This window comes from Cygnus atratus, chromosome 6 (assembly GCF_013377495.2).
Source record: "Cygnus atratus isolate AKBS03 ecotype Queensland, Australia chromosome 6, CAtr_DNAZoo_HiC_assembly, whole genome shotgun sequence".
Taxonomy (NCBI): Eukaryota; Metazoa; Chordata; class Aves; order Anseriformes; family Anatidae; genus Cygnus; species Cygnus atratus.
Genome location: NC_066367.1, coordinates 34,936,932 through 34,954,695, shown reverse-complemented (window position 1 = coordinate 34,954,695; position 17,764 = coordinate 34,936,932). Strand labels below are relative to the sequence as shown.

General features: G+C 32.8%; 1 protein-coding gene across 1 annotated transcript in view; it reads left to right on the top strand.

The window, feature by feature from the left end:
- The window catches only part of LRP1B (LDL receptor related protein 1B), a 509,529-nt gene that overhangs the window by 434,992 nt on the left and 56,773 nt on the right, over positions 1-17,764 (top strand). The window contains 9 exon segments of the mRNA XM_050711674.1: positions 7,240-7,346; positions 7,966-8,095; positions 9,093-9,199; positions 10,086-10,218; positions 13,100-13,222; positions 14,887-15,009; positions 15,277-15,414; positions 15,965-16,099; positions 17,131-17,250. Of these exon segments, the coding sequence (XP_050567631.1) occupies positions 7,240-7,346; positions 7,966-8,095; positions 9,093-9,199; positions 10,086-10,218; positions 13,100-13,222; positions 14,887-15,009; positions 15,277-15,414; positions 15,965-16,099; positions 17,131-17,250 (1,116 nt within the window).

Here is a 17,764-nt window from a genome sequence, read left to right as displayed (position 1 = left end):
TCAAAGAAAGACATGGATTTGGTATAGCAGTGTTAATCTACATGACCGGATATCTTTTTAAAAGTTGAAAATTAAAAACAGAAAACAAAACAACAACAACAACAACAAAAAAAGCCTACCTCCACTAAACATTACTACTGTTTGCAAAATAAGTATCAAGCATCTTATTTGAAATTTTGTCATGTGTGAAGTGGTATTTATTTATTGTCCAGAACTGATAATTCTCTTCTGTAAAGTTTAAGTTGTCATAGAATAAGGTTATAAAAACAAGTGTTCAAATAATGTAGGAGAAATTATTCAGCAATTTCTTTTTATTTATTTATTTATTAAGCTTGCCATCTTTGTGTTCACATCAATACCTAAGTTATATACTCCATTCTTGGCTGTTCTCTAGACTTTCAGATAAGGAAATCTGTAGTTTATTGTAGTGGATAGAATTAGTGAGTTGAGGGTACCCGGATGCAGCCTGTGCATCAAACTAAAATTATTTAAATTCTCAGAATAAACCTTACAATATATAAGCGTTAACAGATCTTTGTGTAGTGAATAATTGTAGTTTGTGTTTGCTTTTCAGTATTTTTTGTTTTCTTTTGCTTGTCAAATGCATCCTTTCTCCTAACTGTTTTCTTCCTAAGTCCCTTATTCTGCTGTCTAAATTAAATACAGTAGGCTGGCACAGTTGTAAAATTCAAAATCTCAGAAGCATTGGGAAAATACATAATATTGTTCAGTTGTTCAAAGTAGATGTAGAAAATTCTTAATTCTATGAGAAAAGAATAAAAGAATAAAGTGCAATGAAACAAATATATATTAAATTAGAGCTTCAAAAGAATTTGACAAAATGTATTGCGTGGCACATTATGATAAGTTGTTCATAGCATACATGACTTTACAAAGGGCTTTTCAGGCAGCTATATCAGAAAATGAGTTGTTTCTCAAGAATACAGAATGAATTCGTTGAATTTTAGAAATTCTCAAGTATGTAAAGTAAATTCTCAAGTAATGTAAATTCTCAAGTATATAAAACTCAAGTATGTACATTTATCTATATTATTTACTTTCACATACAATAGTAACCTGAAGTTATCAGCAGCAAAAAAGAGTGAGTTAGAAATATCATGCACGGGGGTGAAAAATTATTAGTGCTATAATGCAGAGAGATATGTCTGTTAAGACTGTGTTTCTGGTATAGCATCTCCAGACTTTTTTGTTCTTTACCTGTATTTGTCTTACAATGTATAGTGTGAACCATCCTCCCCGGCTTATTTGTTTACTTCTTTGTAGTTCTTATCTAATGAACTTCTTAACACATCATTTTATATAGATGAATGCAAAAGTGTTGTGCTCCTTCAAAAAACTGACAGAAAACTAGTGAAGGATGTCACGCCCATTCCCACAGCTTCATATCAGAAGCAGTTTGACAGGAGTAGCTCAAGGAAGAGAGAGGACAGCCATGTTAATGGGAACCTAGACAAGGACGCACAAGAAGCAGCGGTTACGTTGAAGAGAGTGTAACTGACAGTACTACCAAACTTGCCATAAATGTTTTTAAGTAGCTGTTGAATTTTCCAGTGAATATGCTCAAAACTGGAAAACCTTTTTAAAACATTAATCCTAATGAAGGCTGCCTGCTGTCATGTTGACCCTCTCAATAAGTAAGAATTGTTAAGGAGGGTAAAGGTTCAGACTGCTAGCACTAAACAAAACAGAATGTATTTTTAACTCTCTTCAGTTAATTATTATCTTTTTGGAAGGGGAATTTGGTGTTAGAGTTTTTTGGGTTATTTTTAAAAAAATTAGGCAAAAATATTTTCTCTTTCAGGGAACTTTAAAAAATGGGAAAATCTGTAGTAATGAGTCTTATTCCTGCTCAAAAGAAGGCACCAGTAATGTTTTATTGAATGTAATTAAAGAAAATATAAAGTACTGTAAACATTGAAGCAAAGCAAATGTAATAATGCTGTAGAAGGACATGCATTCAATCAGTGTGGAAATATTACAGTTGCTGGATAATCTTCTCAGTGCTGTTTTGTTGCGCTTACAAGTTGTCAAGAAAACAAATTAGTTAATTTTGTCCATGGATAAGTTTGTATCCTAAATGCAATGAGAACTAGCAATTATTTAATGTCTGAGTGAAAACATTTAAATTAACATATTGAAAGAAACTAAGCTAGAATGTCTCCTAATGTCATCGTGAGTAGATCTTGAGTGGACAGTGCTATAAATTTTCTGTATTCTTTACACTGCTTAAGGTTCAGCTGACTTGGTGCAAATATGACCATGCCTAGTGTCAGTTTTCTAAAAGCAGCTAGGTTTCAGTGATAGCTAAAGGCAAGTAAAGGCTTTACTTCAATAAAATGATGTGTACTAAAGATTTCTTCTTTTATGTACATCTACCAGTCCTATGCCTTGATTAACAAAGAACAAGTGTTGCCTTTGTTTTGATTAAACATAATGCTGAAAAAATAGCAAAATAAAAAATTAAAATCTGTGTTGAAAATCACATTAAATACATGAAGAAAAAAATGATTAACTATTTTGTGCTTACAGGCATTCATTCTGCAGGATGGTCTATGCTACTGCTTTTAGCTGTATAACAATGGAGACTTATAAGGACGGGTGGTTTTGATTTTACCTCCTCTTTCATTTTGTCATGTTAATACTGTTTCACTAATGTTATGTGGATGCATCACACTTGGTACTCTGGCTTGGCTTACTGAAAGGTTTCGCTCCCACATAATTATCTGGTAGTATCTCTGATGAATACAGTACCCCCAGCTACATCCTTTTCTTACAATGAGGCACAGACCTCCATTCACAAAATGAGACTTTGAGGCATATATTTGTATCATGTAGTTATTTGTAAAGTTAGTTCTTTCAGTACAGAGAATAGCTACTACAAATATCACTTACTGCATCATCACTATTCTGCCAGAGCCAGTGCTCTGGCAGAATATATAAACATGCTGCTTCAGACCAGGGATCTATCTTGCTGGCTTGTTCCCAGTAGTGGTCAGTGGCTAGAACAGAGTAAACAATGACAAGCCAGAAATGTCTTCTGAGTATTCTTTCAACTTATATTTTTAGCTCATTGATTTTCCTTATCAGTGTGTGCTTTGTATATCTAGTAAAACTCAGTAGATCTCTTTCAAATCTCTTGAGCCCCTGGATACATTTTTTTTTCTTTTTCCCATCTTTACCATTCTTTTGTAAAGTAATTAACTTTTACAATGAAACAATCCATTGAATAAGTAATCATCACCCTTAATTTTGAACTTGGCTCCTGTTTGCTTACGTGTATGACTGTTCCTTGGTTTTTATCTTAATTACACTCTCCACAGAGAGAGTCCATAGAATAGAATATTTTGCACAATTTACCTGAGATAATTTACCTGTGTATACACAATTTATACACACAGTCTGTGTATACACAATTTACCTGTGTAATAGGCTAAAGCTGTTTATTATTGACGATAGTCTACCCAAGAATACAAAATCTCTGTCGATTGCTAAGCAAACATTTTCAAAAGAACTGAGACATGGATGACTTCTTTGAAGGCCTCTCTAGGTAATATAATTTTGCTTTACATTCATTTTTGCTTGGCATTTTACAGAATGGCTCCATTCTGTATCTGCAGAATCTTTAATGCCTTGAAAGAAAGTATGGCCTAAGTATGTCCCTCTAATTCCTCTAAGTCTGTATGATGGGCTGCCAAATGCCTGAATGAATCAAGAGGTCAATATACACTCCTAACTCATTCTGTTTGAAGAGCTCCCATCCCATGTTTATGTTGCTGTTACTTGTTTTCCTACATACAAGTTGCACCCTTCCTTTTATACAAATTAGTTTCTCTAAAAGTTGACTTTGCAACAGCTGTTGCAAAATACAGAATTCTCATAAGGAGCAAATGTGTTTGGCCTGCACAAATACAGGTAAAAAGTACAGTATAAGTTTGAACCTCATATCTTATTTTAAGGAAAAAAAAAATTGTTCTTCCCTCTGAGTTGTATGCAAGTACCTCGGTCTCCTAATAAAATCCTGTCAGTTCATGATAGTGCAATATCCATGCTTATTAAATAAGAAATTGAACCCCAAATATGAAATGATTTTAAATCTTTCTTATGAGGTCCCATTCTTGTTATCATTTAAACTGATAACAAAAGTGTCTGTTGGCTCTACAGATAATTTTCCAACTTTAAAATGTGAAGGAGATCATCTCATGTTCTGTGTTTCAAATAAGATTCTTTCTAATAATTCAAAAATGCTCTTCTCAGGAAGGAGTTTCAGTGCTTTTATAAAGCAGAAGCTGAAAGATGCTGTCCTTTATTGGTTATACAGAGGTCTATTAATACTTATTCCTTTCACTAACAGCTACAGCACTGATGGGAAAGTGCTCTTCTGTGTTCATATGTAAATCACAGAGATGTATTCCAATAGCAGAAGAAATATTTCTTGCAAACAGAGAAATGAGAAGTTAGCTCATTGTGTACATTTTTGCAGAATCAAATCTCTGTTTATAAATAATTCATTAGCAGTATAGAAAAAGTATTTGCTTATATTTTGCAAATGAGTATAGAAACATGAGAAATGCTTATTTGCATATGAATTGTTTTTCCACAAAGTGTTTCCTTTACATAATTTATCATATCTTGAACTTCCTCTTCCTGGCCTGTTAACAGTAAAAAGAATCATATGTCAGTGATTTGCTAACATTTATACAATGAGCTTTTGCTTTGAGAAAATTAGTATTATGTGTATAATCTAAGAATCCATATAAAACTAACCTTTGATTTGCTTAAAAATAACATTGCTGGAGAACTGATGAAATTGGCGTAGATCTGCTTCTATTGCTATTTCCCTACAGCTTCAAAATGAAAAGTTGTGCCTACCTGAAAAATGAAATTCCTCTTAAAAAACTTTCAAACAGGGTAATTTTGGCTTTTAATTATGAAGTGAGGGGAAAACAAATGAAGCAGAAGCTGAAACATTTATCAAAAATACTCCTTTCTTGAGACAGTCTTTGATTTCTAAAAATCGAGATTTCTATTAAAAAAAAAAAAAAAAACTTAGTTTGACTTTACCATAGATCTGTGCAACTCATGTCTAATATGTTGTCGTGCTGTTGGTATTTGCCAAATTCTAAATTGGAAGTTTCTAATTTTGGGTGTGGGATGGGAGTGTTTGTTTTGTTTTGTTTTGTTTTGTTTTAGCTTTTCCCTGATCACTCTGTTATGTTTCTCAAAAACAGGCATGTTGCTACTTTCCATTGCTATTTAAAGACCCTTTAACATTACTCAGTCCATTGCTACTCTCATCTTCACCTCCTTTCTCTTTTTCCCCCTTCCTCCACTGATTTAGTTGTTGTTCGCCAATTGCCTGAACTCTTCCCAGCTCTCTGTTGAAAAGATCTTACCAATCAATCTTTTTTCTTGATTTTATATTATTTACATAATGCAGTGTTTCCTCCAATGGAAATATTCTCACAAATAAACCTTAGTTGCTTTTTCAGTCCTACACTCCCAAAACTGTGTGGCAGTCAAGAGGCTCCATATAGAGGCTCAATTACATTTTGCTCAATTATCTCTTCTGTGCCTTTGTTTAATCTAATGGTTCAAAGTCCAGAGGGACTTCATTTTTTTCCAGTGTCTTTTAGAACAGATTAGTTCAGTTTCAAGGGATCTTCAGAGACCATCTCATCCAACTGCCTGACCACCGAAAGTTGAAACATATTATTGAGGGCATTGTCCAAATTTCTCTTGAACACTGACAGGCCTGGGGCATCAACCACCTCACTAGGAAGTCTGTGCTAGTGTTTGACCTCCCTCACAGTAAAGAATTTTTTTCCTAATATGCAGTCTGAACCTCCCCGGCACATTTCATCGGTTATCAAGGAGAAGAGATCTGCACCTCCCTCTCCACTTCCCCTCCTCAGGAAGTTGTAGAGAGCAGTGAGGTCGCCTCTGAGCCTTCTTTCCTCCATGCTAGATGACCCAGGTGTTTTCAGCCTCCCTTCATAGGACATGCCCTTCAGCCCTTTACCAGCTGTTTGTCCTCATTTTCAGAAGGAAAGTGCATGGTATTCTGTTGGGAGAATCTTCCACTCTGATCCCCTGTCCAGTGTTTTCATGGCAGTAAAAGCAAAAATGCAGAGCTATGCAGACAGTGAAGTAAATAGGCTGAAGCAACAAATCTCACTTTCGCATGATTACTCCATCACTCCCTGCAGCCTACTTCTGTTTGCTTTGCCTGTACCTTGAATTAATTTTGTCTGCTCTTCCCTTTTATTGTGTCCGCCTTTTATAATGACTTCAGACCTACCTGTGTTTTGTTTCTTCCTAGGGAATAGAAGAACATATCAATTTATCAAAAAATATCTCATTTACCTTTCAACTTTTACTGTCTCCTGTCCATCTGTAAGCTCCTAAGATTCTTTTTATCTAACATCTCCTTTCTGTTTTCTCTGACATTACTTAAAATCTCCATCCTTGTTCTTACTTTTACTTCTTCTTTTCCGTTTTCTAACGTTCTGACAATAGTGTATTTTTTGTGAAAGTATGCTGTCCATTAACTTTTTCACCTCATTGTATTCTCTTTCTGTTAAAACACTTTAACAGTTTTGTCAGCATTTCAGTCAGTAGATAGTTGTCATGTTTCATCCCATATTTAATTGCTTGAAAACGGAATTATTTTACTTGAAACTCCGAACCTTCCTTCTTAGGTATTCCATTTACCATCTCAAGACTGTTCCCCTGAATGCTTAGCACAGGGGAAGCTAATTCTTGACACACATATTTGCTAAAAGGTATGTGATAAAAGGTACACTATTGAGCAATTGAAAGTGAAAGATCTGTTTAGTTCTAATTAGATTGGATAGCAATGAGTGCAAAACAAATTTCTAGCCTGTGGTATTTCTCACTGAACCTGTGATAACATGCATGCATTAAAATAAATAATGTTTATATATTAATCATCACATAATTTTCTAAAGAAATTTGACAACTGAAATGACAGTATTTTCATTAATATCTTATATGTAAATGAAATTTAGTTTTAAATTTTAACAACACAAAATCCTACAGGCAAAAAAGTCCCGAGAGTTTCAGAGTTGGTGTTTTTTTGGCTTTGTTATAGTAATTCATTGATTGGTTGTTTGGGGATTTTTTTTATACAAAATATTTTTATGTAAATGCTAATAAATAGAGATTTACTACTTTCGGTTGTTACTTTTCTTTATTCAGAGCCTCAAACATGCACTTTGAAAGACTTTCTTTGTGCAAATGGAGACTGTGTTTCAGCAAGATTCTGGTGTGATGGAGACTATGACTGTGCAGATGGCTCAGATGAGGTAGGCTTCTTCCAGGAGAAACATTTGAGAAAATTGGTAGTTTTATGTTGTTTGACCACAGTTTTCCCACATATGACTGTTTTAATAAGCAGTAATGGAAATTGTAGACATGAGTCGATAAATACATATGTATTTACTAAATTGAACCTATTTAATTAGTTCTAAAAGGAGAAGCTGACTTAAAATCAAGTCATATTTATCTGTAGTGTATCTACATCTTTTTGGCCCCATCAATGATCTGAACCTCTTCCCATCCTCCATACATTTTCTGTCCTAGGTGGGGAGCTATTGCTTTCAATACCAGCAGTTGGTTCGTTTGGTTTATGTTTTTTGTTGAAAAAGTGTAGACTGTTGCTTATGTAGCAGAAGCTTCATGGATATTTGCTTTGCAGTTTCTCTGTTCTTTCCTTTTGTCCCCTTTCCTTTCCTGCTAGTATTGGACCTCAGATGCTTCCCACCTTTCATGGATCATACTTACAAAGATATTTTATTTCATAAGGCATTGCTATATTTAATAATGTGAAGAGTTATGGCCATTAATTTCTCTGATTAGATGTATATTTACCTATGTTTATATTAAACTCTTGATTTTGTATACACATTGTTTTTATTGTAACAGAGGTATTGTGAAACAGGCTGTTCAAGGGATCAGTTCCAGTGTTCCAACGGTCAGTGCATATCAGCAAAATGGAAATGTGATGGTCATGAAGACTGCAAACTTGGGGATGATGAGAAAAATTGTGAACCAGGTATTGTTTTATATAATGCTGACAAATAAAACTGAATGAAACAAGGAATAAATCACAATGAAACAAGGAGAAAATAAGTCAACAACTTGAGAACTTGTGCATTATGACTAGGGAGAAGTGCAAATAAGTCTGATATAGTTCATTCTTTTGAATTTGTATCATTGTGTCTTCGTACTCATGTTTTTTTTTTTTTTTTAAAAAATTATATACAGCCACGCAATATGAAACTTTTTGAGAGGAATGGTATTTAATTTTAGTGAAATATAATTCAGGTTACAGAATTTTGCTCTGAGAATACCAGCATCTCTTGGCATGTTACTAGGGTATCTGGAGGTTTTTTGTTTTATGGTGTTCATTCATTATTTACTAGTCCTTATGCAAAGGTTTTCTCTAGCAAATTTGTTGTTTTATTTCATTATTATTGTCTTGGAAAATTCAGTTGTTTTATATTTGCATTATTTTTTGTAAGCTTCATCTGCATTAATGAAGCTTATGGAATTTTATGACACAACTCTCCTGATTTCCAATGCAACAAAAATGTCTACTTGTATTTTAAATAAAAACTGATTAATATGTATTTATTTAAACTTTAATAATGTATGCATGCCAAAGTTGTGGTTTCATATAACTTAAGTTTGTTTAATTATTAGCATTTACATAATTTAGGTAAAGCCTAGGCCCACTTTAAGCATGAATTTTATAATATACTAATTACGTGAATATGTGTATATGTGTAGTTGCCATCCTTACCAAGCATAAGGAAAACACAAAAAGAAATTTCTCAGTGATAAAACACATATCCTTTCATTGTCATTATACAATTTACTTAGGATGAGGCAATTCACTTTTGTCAAATATTTCCTTGTAAGTTTGGAAAAGTTCATCATTTATAAATACGTTTGCACACTGTGTTAAACCAGATAAAGACATGGAATCATAAGGCAGCTTATACATAAGTTATCTTTTTCTTAATGCTAAAATATGTGTTTGTAACCAGCATCTCCAACCTGCTCTTCAAGTGAGTATGTCTGTGCAAGTGGAGGCTGTATTTCAGCATCTTTGAAATGTAATGGAGAGTATGACTGCGCTGATGGATCTGATGAGGTAACTGACAATTTTATTTTTCTAGTGTATGAAATGAATTTTTTAACAGTTTTTGAACTGAATAGAGACACTTTTTTTTTTTTTTTTTTGCATTCATTGAACACTGTCAGATAACTTAGCCCCATGATTTTGGTTGCTTTGTATTTACAGTGGATTATGTTTCTTTGCTGTGTGTCCTTCTTTTCAAATAGATCAGTTTGTTTCCTCTAAATCAACACCTGGATGTCGTTCTGGGGCAGTTCGCTTCAGAGACTGTTCTGTACTCACAATATGGATGACTTTGTGTCACATTTGCCTCCCTCTGTCCTTGAGATATCGAATAATCCTAGGACTCACCTCACTCTCCATGGGCCTTCATGCCATACTCTTCCTAGATATTACACTGTTGATATCTTTTTTAAAACACTAATACCTTCTTGAACAACTTTAAGAAAAAAAGACCAAAAATAGTTGTTTTTTCTCAGAGCCATAAAGGTGCCATTTAGAGCCAGAAGTTTGCGTGAGCTAAATGCTACCCAGTGCAGGTGAAGACAATCTACTCTGTAGGTTTCTAGTCCAGATCGATGTGGATATGAGACAGTTTGTACTAACTGGCTTCATGTCCAGGGTTGTTTCTTTCAGGACAGTTCACTTCAGGCATATAAATATAGCCACTGTTTCCATTGCTAATGCTGAGCAACAGAGGCACTATCAGAATATGTATAGTGTGCTTACGATTTCACTTGGACTTCAGTAACTATTTAAATTACACATTCCATTGTCAGGGACAACTGTATTTTATTAAATACATAGGGCAATGAAAAAGCGTCAGTAAATTTTAAGTTTGTCATTAAGTATGTTGTCATTTTTATTCATTAATAATTAGTTCACATCTGTATTCACACAGATGGATTGTGTAACAGAATGTAAAGAAGATCAGTTTCGATGCAAAAATAAGGCTTACTGTATTCCTATCAGATGGCTTTGTGATGGAATCCATGACTGTGTGGATGGCAGTGATGAAGAAGACTGTGACCAAGGTTGGTTTTTTTACTGGTAGTGTATTCTGTATCATCAAAGAAATCAGTAATACATCCAGTATTACTAGACTGTTGTTATTTAAAACAATCTTATAAGTAACAATAAGATGAAAACCATTCATTATAATGAAAAAATGCTAAATAAACAAGACCCCAATTTTCTGTTGTTTCATGTAGATGAAATCCTGCATCTAACCAGAAACTGTAAGACCACGCTTTGAATTCTCTCTCCTAAGAGAACAGAACTATGCACATAAGTTGATTCACATGAAGCTAAACACTATGCTTGTACCTTCATGGTTATGACTAAGCTTCCAAATGTTTTTGAGAAATACATCAGTTAGTCTAATTCTCATAGTTGATGAAAATTCAGAAATCTTGTTCTAATATGCCTTTTCAATTGTGCATTCATATATATTTGCATACATATATGACACAGATGCATAGATGTAAGCAACTAAATATTGTTGAAGTTCCCCCTAGTATTTCTTCTGAGCTTAGGACCATGAAAAATGTTTTATTTCTGAATTTATTTTTTAAATTGAACCTTTCTTTAACCACCAGGCAGTAGCAGTGTAACTCTGCACAAGACTTTTAAGTGTAGTAACTCAATAATTGTGACAAAGACAGAACTTCTCAGTCAAAGAAATTATAGTAAAATTTTACTCAGCATTTTGTCAGTTTCTTGTTTTTTTTTTTCCAGACTTTTATTTTTTTCTTTCTCTTTTGAGTATAGTTATGTGGATTAGGCATCTAGAGTCATATGATCTGTGTGTACTTTCAAAGGTATAATGCAGTACAAAAGTAAGCAATAATAATCTGAGGTGAAGCAAGCAATTGCAGAGTAAAATATTCTTCCATTATTTTATCATAAAACTACAAAGCCACAATGCTTACCCTTGGGGGGTGTGGGGGGGGTGGGGCAAGAGGTTATATAGGATGATTTAGTTTGAAAGAAAGACCAGAAAATTATGAAATATGGAAGAAATGAATGACAATGAAGAAATCTGAAATCTGTTCCAGAGATGTTCAGTTGCAAAGAGCAAATGTCATATTTGGAAGTGTTGAAATATGAACTGTTTTAAGAAGATGGAAAAATCAACAAACTTTTAGAAGTCCATTTTAAAACTGCCTTTACAAATATCTAGCCTATATCTCTTTGAAAAGCAATGAACTGTAAATGAGTAGTAACATACTTATTTTATCTGGAGCCTACATTATTCTTTGGATGGCATAATGAAGCTTCTGTGAACTGCAAATTGCTTATAATGCAATAAGAAACCTTTTGCCTAGTTGGTTATTGCTATAATACTGTGTATTTATGTCACAATTATGATTTCTCTTATAGAAATCTATTCTATAAAAGAATTACGGCAGGCAGAGCAATCACATAAAACAAATGCCAGTTTATCTCACTGATAACTATTTTTTTTCTCTTTAGAAATACAGCAAACAAAAATGGAATTTTATTCTATAGTATTCTGAAACAATTTCCATACTATTTATTTGTAGCCCACAAATGCATGTTTAAAAAATACAACTTTTTAGTTTCTTTCAGTCTTATGATTCAACTAGTATTGTGGGTTTATTGTGATTATACACACAATTATTTATATTCATGTCTTCTGTAATAAAAAAAAAAAAACTTGGATTGTATTTTTTCCATATATATATTTTATATTATATTATTTATAATAAAATATATTTATTATATTATTTATATTATATATTATTTATATATTTTTTTCCATATATATTTTTTTCCATATAATATTTATTTCCAAATAAAATTTCTGTTACTGCTTGTAACTTATATTTGCAATGGAGGTGACTCATATTCAGTAACACAGAATGAGAGTTCCCAACATCCTCTTACACAGTGGGTATTTCATGCAAATTAATGTTCTGAAAAAAAAATAAATAAACCTGTTCTGAACCTTTTATGGTGAAAGAAAGCCTTCTGTTCATTTTAATGGGGTGTGAACAGGGCACTGAGTGAGTAAGTAAGCCACTGGAGCTTAATCTAACTATTAGAATAGATGTAATGCATTGAGCAAAGCCACAGGGAGAGTTTTGATGCTATCTTAAAAAATTTCATTGTTTCCTCCTCTGCAGGTCTTTTTTTTCTTCTTCTTCTCTTCTTCTTTTTTTACTTCTGTACTCTACTTTTCTCAGAAAACTGAGAATCCATTTACCAGAAAAATATGTTCTATAGAAAATGAACTTCAAGAAGTTTCTATAACTTCATTGATTGTAATGGTAAAATTTAGTTGTAACATCTTTGAAACAAAATACCTTCTTACTGCTGCACATATTAAAACTGAATCCAACTTGAAGCATTTTTAAAGCTTGAACACTCTAGCTCTCACACTCTGTTCTGTTTTGTTAGATGTTTCAGAGATCAATCAATACCAAAGTTGTATGGAAAAAATATTCTTGATGTGTTTTGTGTCTGCTAAATATCTCAATGAGAAATTTCAGAAGTTATGAAAAGAAATAGACTTTTAGAGGTCACCTAGTCTTATCTACTTTGTACCTGTATGTCTAGATCTACCCTAATAGCAAAGTTTATAGTTGGTGAGTTTTCATTGTCTTTCTTTGGTAACTTATCTTTCTAGTCAGGCCAAATAAGAAATTGCTAGATATAACAGTCATGAGAAGAAACTGGAAGAAGCGTATGGTCAAGGAAGACAGTACAATGAGTATTTCCCTCTGCTTCTTCAACTCTTACATGTGGGATTTGTTCATGTAGTTACACTACGTGTCATCCTTTGCAGATAGTATGTGTAATAATGTTACTGATTTTATCAAGAACTGACATTCATTCTTTGTCTTTCTGTTTTCCTTTTTTTTTTTTTTTTTCTTCTTTCTTTCCTTCCAGGGGGAAGTATATGTAGAGCTGATGAGTTCTTGTGCAACAATTCTCTCTGCAAACTGCATTTTTGGGTTTGTGATGGAGAGGATGACTGTGGAGATAACTCTGATGAAGTTGCTGAAATGTGTGGTATGGCATTAAATTTTTCAGTGTTTTCAATGTAGTAACGCCAGTAAGTGATTTAGAAATAACATATAATACCTAAGTATATAAGGACACGCACATCTAAGTTTTCTTCATTTGATCTTTAGAAGATTATCTTGAAATGTGAGCATACAAGCAAAGTAATACTTTCTAAATACTGAGTTCATATTGCGTTATACTGTTACCTGTGTCAGTGAAAACTCTAGACAGAGGAACTGGATATAATTTCCCCCTCCTCTCTCTTTTTTCAGTTTACAGTCTTTACCTCTATTAAAATTACAGGGTAGATGTCAAATAAGAAATTACTTACGTGCCTTTTTAAAGTTATGTCAATCTGGTAGATGTATACTTGTTTATTGTAAAAACAACAGTTCTGTAACAAATGCTAAAAGTATTATTACATTACATAGAAATTACCTCGAGTAATTTTTTTAAGAAGTCTAGCATCACAAAACTTTAGAAATACCAAAGCCATTTTTTCCAAAAATGCACAAAACAAAAGACATCATCTATTAGTGTGAGAAACAAAGTTGTGTTTTTGCAATAGAAGGAAAAACTATTCCACTAACTTTGCGTATTCAAAAGTGATTGTGCAGCATAGTAGTGTGGAGTATGTTAAGCAGATAAGGGGAAGATCCCACTGTCCCAAAATAAGGAGGATAGCTAAAAAAACAGGATGAGCCATACGAAATCAGTAAAAACAAAAATCATGGGCCCTCTAGTCATGAGAGAAGAAGGAAAAAAAAAGGAAAAGGAGAAATTAATGGTTGGTCAAATTAAATTGTACGTGTATGGTATAGAAGTGTGTCAAATAGGTTGTGAACCTGTAGTACTCAGCCAATGAGGAAACAGGGGAGAAAGCAGGTATCAGGTAATAGGGAATATAAGGTTATGATAAACTTTTACTGTGTGCTCCTGCTTTCAGGATGCCTGCCATTGCAATCATGAATAAAATAACTTCACAGAAGCTATAAAACTGAAATTTTATAAGTCTGAAACACTGTAAAACTGAAATTCTCAGAGTTCTTGGAAAATAAAAAATCCTAGATTAACAGCTACAAGTTATTTTCATAATGAGTTCAGTCAAGTTTAATAAAATTAATGTTGAAAATATTTTTTACAGCTATACTTAACTTTTACAGCTATAATTAACTTTAACATTCCATTGAACAACAATCTATGGAATCATCAATGCAAATAGTTGTTGAGCACATCCAATTTGATACAGTTTTCCATTGTTACTTCTATTCATATAATTTCAGATAAGATATTTGTGAAAAAATAATCTTCTTAGAGGAAGTGCATAGATGGGAAAAAGTTGTTTCTACATCAAAATACAGATCAGCATTAAATTTGCTACTTCCTTTATTTTATGTCAGTCATATTTAATGATTCTCAAACAAAAAAAAAGTGTAATTACCCATATCACACAAAATAATTTCATTCTTGAAATGAAAAAACTTACACTGTAAACATTGCTTAAGTGTTCTTTTATTAGGTATCAGAACATAAAAAGTACCATTCATATGTCAAGGACAGCTGTGTTCCCATGCCTGCTCATTGCCTTGATAAGGAGACATTAAAGAAGATTCAAGAATACTAGCTGGGTAGTAGCTGATTTCTTTTTTTTTTTTTTTTTTAATATACAGTAAAGTTTCCATGCCCTCCAACAAGGCCGTACAGATGTAGAAACAACAGGGTTTGTCTGCGACCCGAACAGATTTGCAATGAGGTTGATGACTGTGGTGATAACTCGGATGAAGATCACTGTGGTAGGTGACATTACCTTTCAAGGCATTCAGATCAAAGAAAACAACCTGAAGGCAAACTTTGTTACAGAGATCTGCTTGTCCTTCAGTAAAGCTTAACTGGAGGTTAGTAGATCAGAGTTTGAAACTGAAAGAAATTAAGCTTGAAATAATTTCCAGTTGCTTAATGCTTCATGGTCATTTCAATTTACATGTGTCTAAAATAATCTAAAAAGCTTAAATACTGCCTAAATACTGATTTTTTTTTCTTACTCATTTGTAATTACATAGATAAAATCACATATAAAACAAGACCTTGTAAAAAAGATGAATTTGCTTGTAATGATAAGAAATGTATTCCAATGGAACTACAGTGCGATTGGTTTGATGACTGTGGAGATGGTTCAGATGAGCAAGACTGCAAAATAAGTGAGTTTTCTGACAGTTTGTTTTCATGATTGTAGCAGAAAATAAAGAATAAACTGAGACTTTCATCCATTGAAAACCTTTTCAACAGCATTGAAGTGTAACATGAAAAATAACATAACCTGTACAGTGTATATAAACAGATACACACACAGTCTTAAAAAATAAATAAATAAAAAAGGCAGCTAATCGTTAGTTGATTTTAATTCTATTTGATGTACCACAAAAGGAAGGAAATGTTGCAATAGCCTTTAGAGCATTTAGAGTAGTTCTTTTTGGAGTAGATCAGCTATAAATGGATTGCACTTTATTTCACATCTGCAGCAAGATAAATTTTGGTATTAAATTCTTGATGTGAAGCACAGTATTTCAACTAAATATTGTCAATTTATATGCATATGTAGGTAAACACTGTAATGTCATATATTTGTTTAAAATTTACCTTGATCTTTCAACGTAAAGATAAATTTGTCACTTTTTTTGTTATTTTAATGTCATTTTTAACAGATAAACAAATCTATCAGGTTTTTTTAGACGTTTTGTTTATGTTTAGGTGTCACCGAATATACATGTGAAGCTAATGTGAATCCTTGTGGAGATGATGCATACTGTAATCAAACAAAAACATCCCTACTGTGTCAATGCAAACCTGGATTTCAGAGAAACAAGAGAAATAGACAATGTGAAGGTACAGACCTTTTCCATCACTTTTACTGTAAAGTATTAAAAGTCAGCTGGGTAGTCCATTTTTTATGCTAGAGAAGGGGGTGCATATCACTTTTTTTTTTTTTTTCTCCAAACTGTTTCATAGCTGTGAGATTTAGAAACCGAGATAAGAAACTGAAAGGACTTACAGGATGTAGAGTTATGCATATACCTGGAGAAGTTATCAAAGATTAACATTGATTGTGAATGTCAAAAGGTTCAGGACAAATATTAAATGAATTTCTAATTTAAGATTTTAATGGATGATTCATGGTCTAATAGAATATTTAACTGAGCATTTAGGACCGGCTTTTAAATATATATGTGAGAATACTTTGGATGCTTAAAAATAATGAAGATGCATAAAACTGGGAATTGAAACAAAGATAAATAGTTTGAAGGTAAAATACCTTAGAAAACATGTCTTAATATCTATGATGCCACACTGAGCAGGAAAAAAAAGATGTTATAATTAAAGATAAGTACTTCTACCTTCCAAAGAATAGTTTAAGAATTAAATTTCTTTTTTACTGGTGAACAGTAACTTGCAAAAAAAAGTGCAGATCACTTCAATGGGACTGTCAAAGTGAATAGACTCTTGAATAAAAAAGCTTCATTACTTGATTTTGGAGAAAATGCCATACATGGGAGGTTGTCCAATAACAGGTGATCATTTAGTTTACGGTCTAACAAAGGTAGATGTGTTGGAAATAATTGTAGCAGGCATTTTCATTCTCAAAGTTGATTTCAAGTTCTAATGATTATAGGTTTATATAAGAAGGATGGAGAAATAGTAAATATATATATATATATATATATACATGTCTTTCTGAGGTGTGTTGATTACAGTGGGAATAATGTTAGTAATAATTGCAGAAAGCTTCCTTTCACTGTTGCAAGATATACTGATACTTACGAGTTTGTTTTCTTCATTTGCATTTTTCCAGGATGTTCAGTTAAATAATAGATAGTATTAGACTATAGATTCATAAACTGCATTTGTTTCCCTCACAGATATCAATGAGTGTATGGTATTTGGTGCCTGCTCCCAACATTGCAACAACATTAAAGGGTCATACAAATGTGCATGTGAGAAAAATTATAAGGAGAGGAATAACAGTTGTGTAGCAAAAGGTAAGGCTACAGAAATTATAATAAATGGGCTATACTAAATCATTTATTATGTACATCATTGGTAGCGCTGATGTGTTGCATATATAATCAATATTTAGATAAATATTTCTTGAATAATACACACAAGTAATTCTCAAAACAACTCAGAATAACCTTTCTTATGAATAGCATATATGATATCCAAATGTAAATGGTAACTAGATAACCATAAATATTGCACATTCACATGTATCCATAAACTGTCTGAAATGCTGAGATGTAAGGCATTACTGTGCATGTTCTATAGCAACTCTAGTCCAGTTTGCTTCTGTTGTAGTCAGTTTCAAAGCTTCCCTGTCTTCACTAAAGATACTAGAGCACTTTAAAATAATGCCTATTGGCATGTTTGTGTTTGTTTAGGACCCTTTAGACACAACATGCGTTTAAAAATGTGTAGCAATTGATGTGGGTTATGGATATATGCATAGTATCCCCTATTTTTGTATATTGCTTAAAGTGCTCAAATTCTTACATT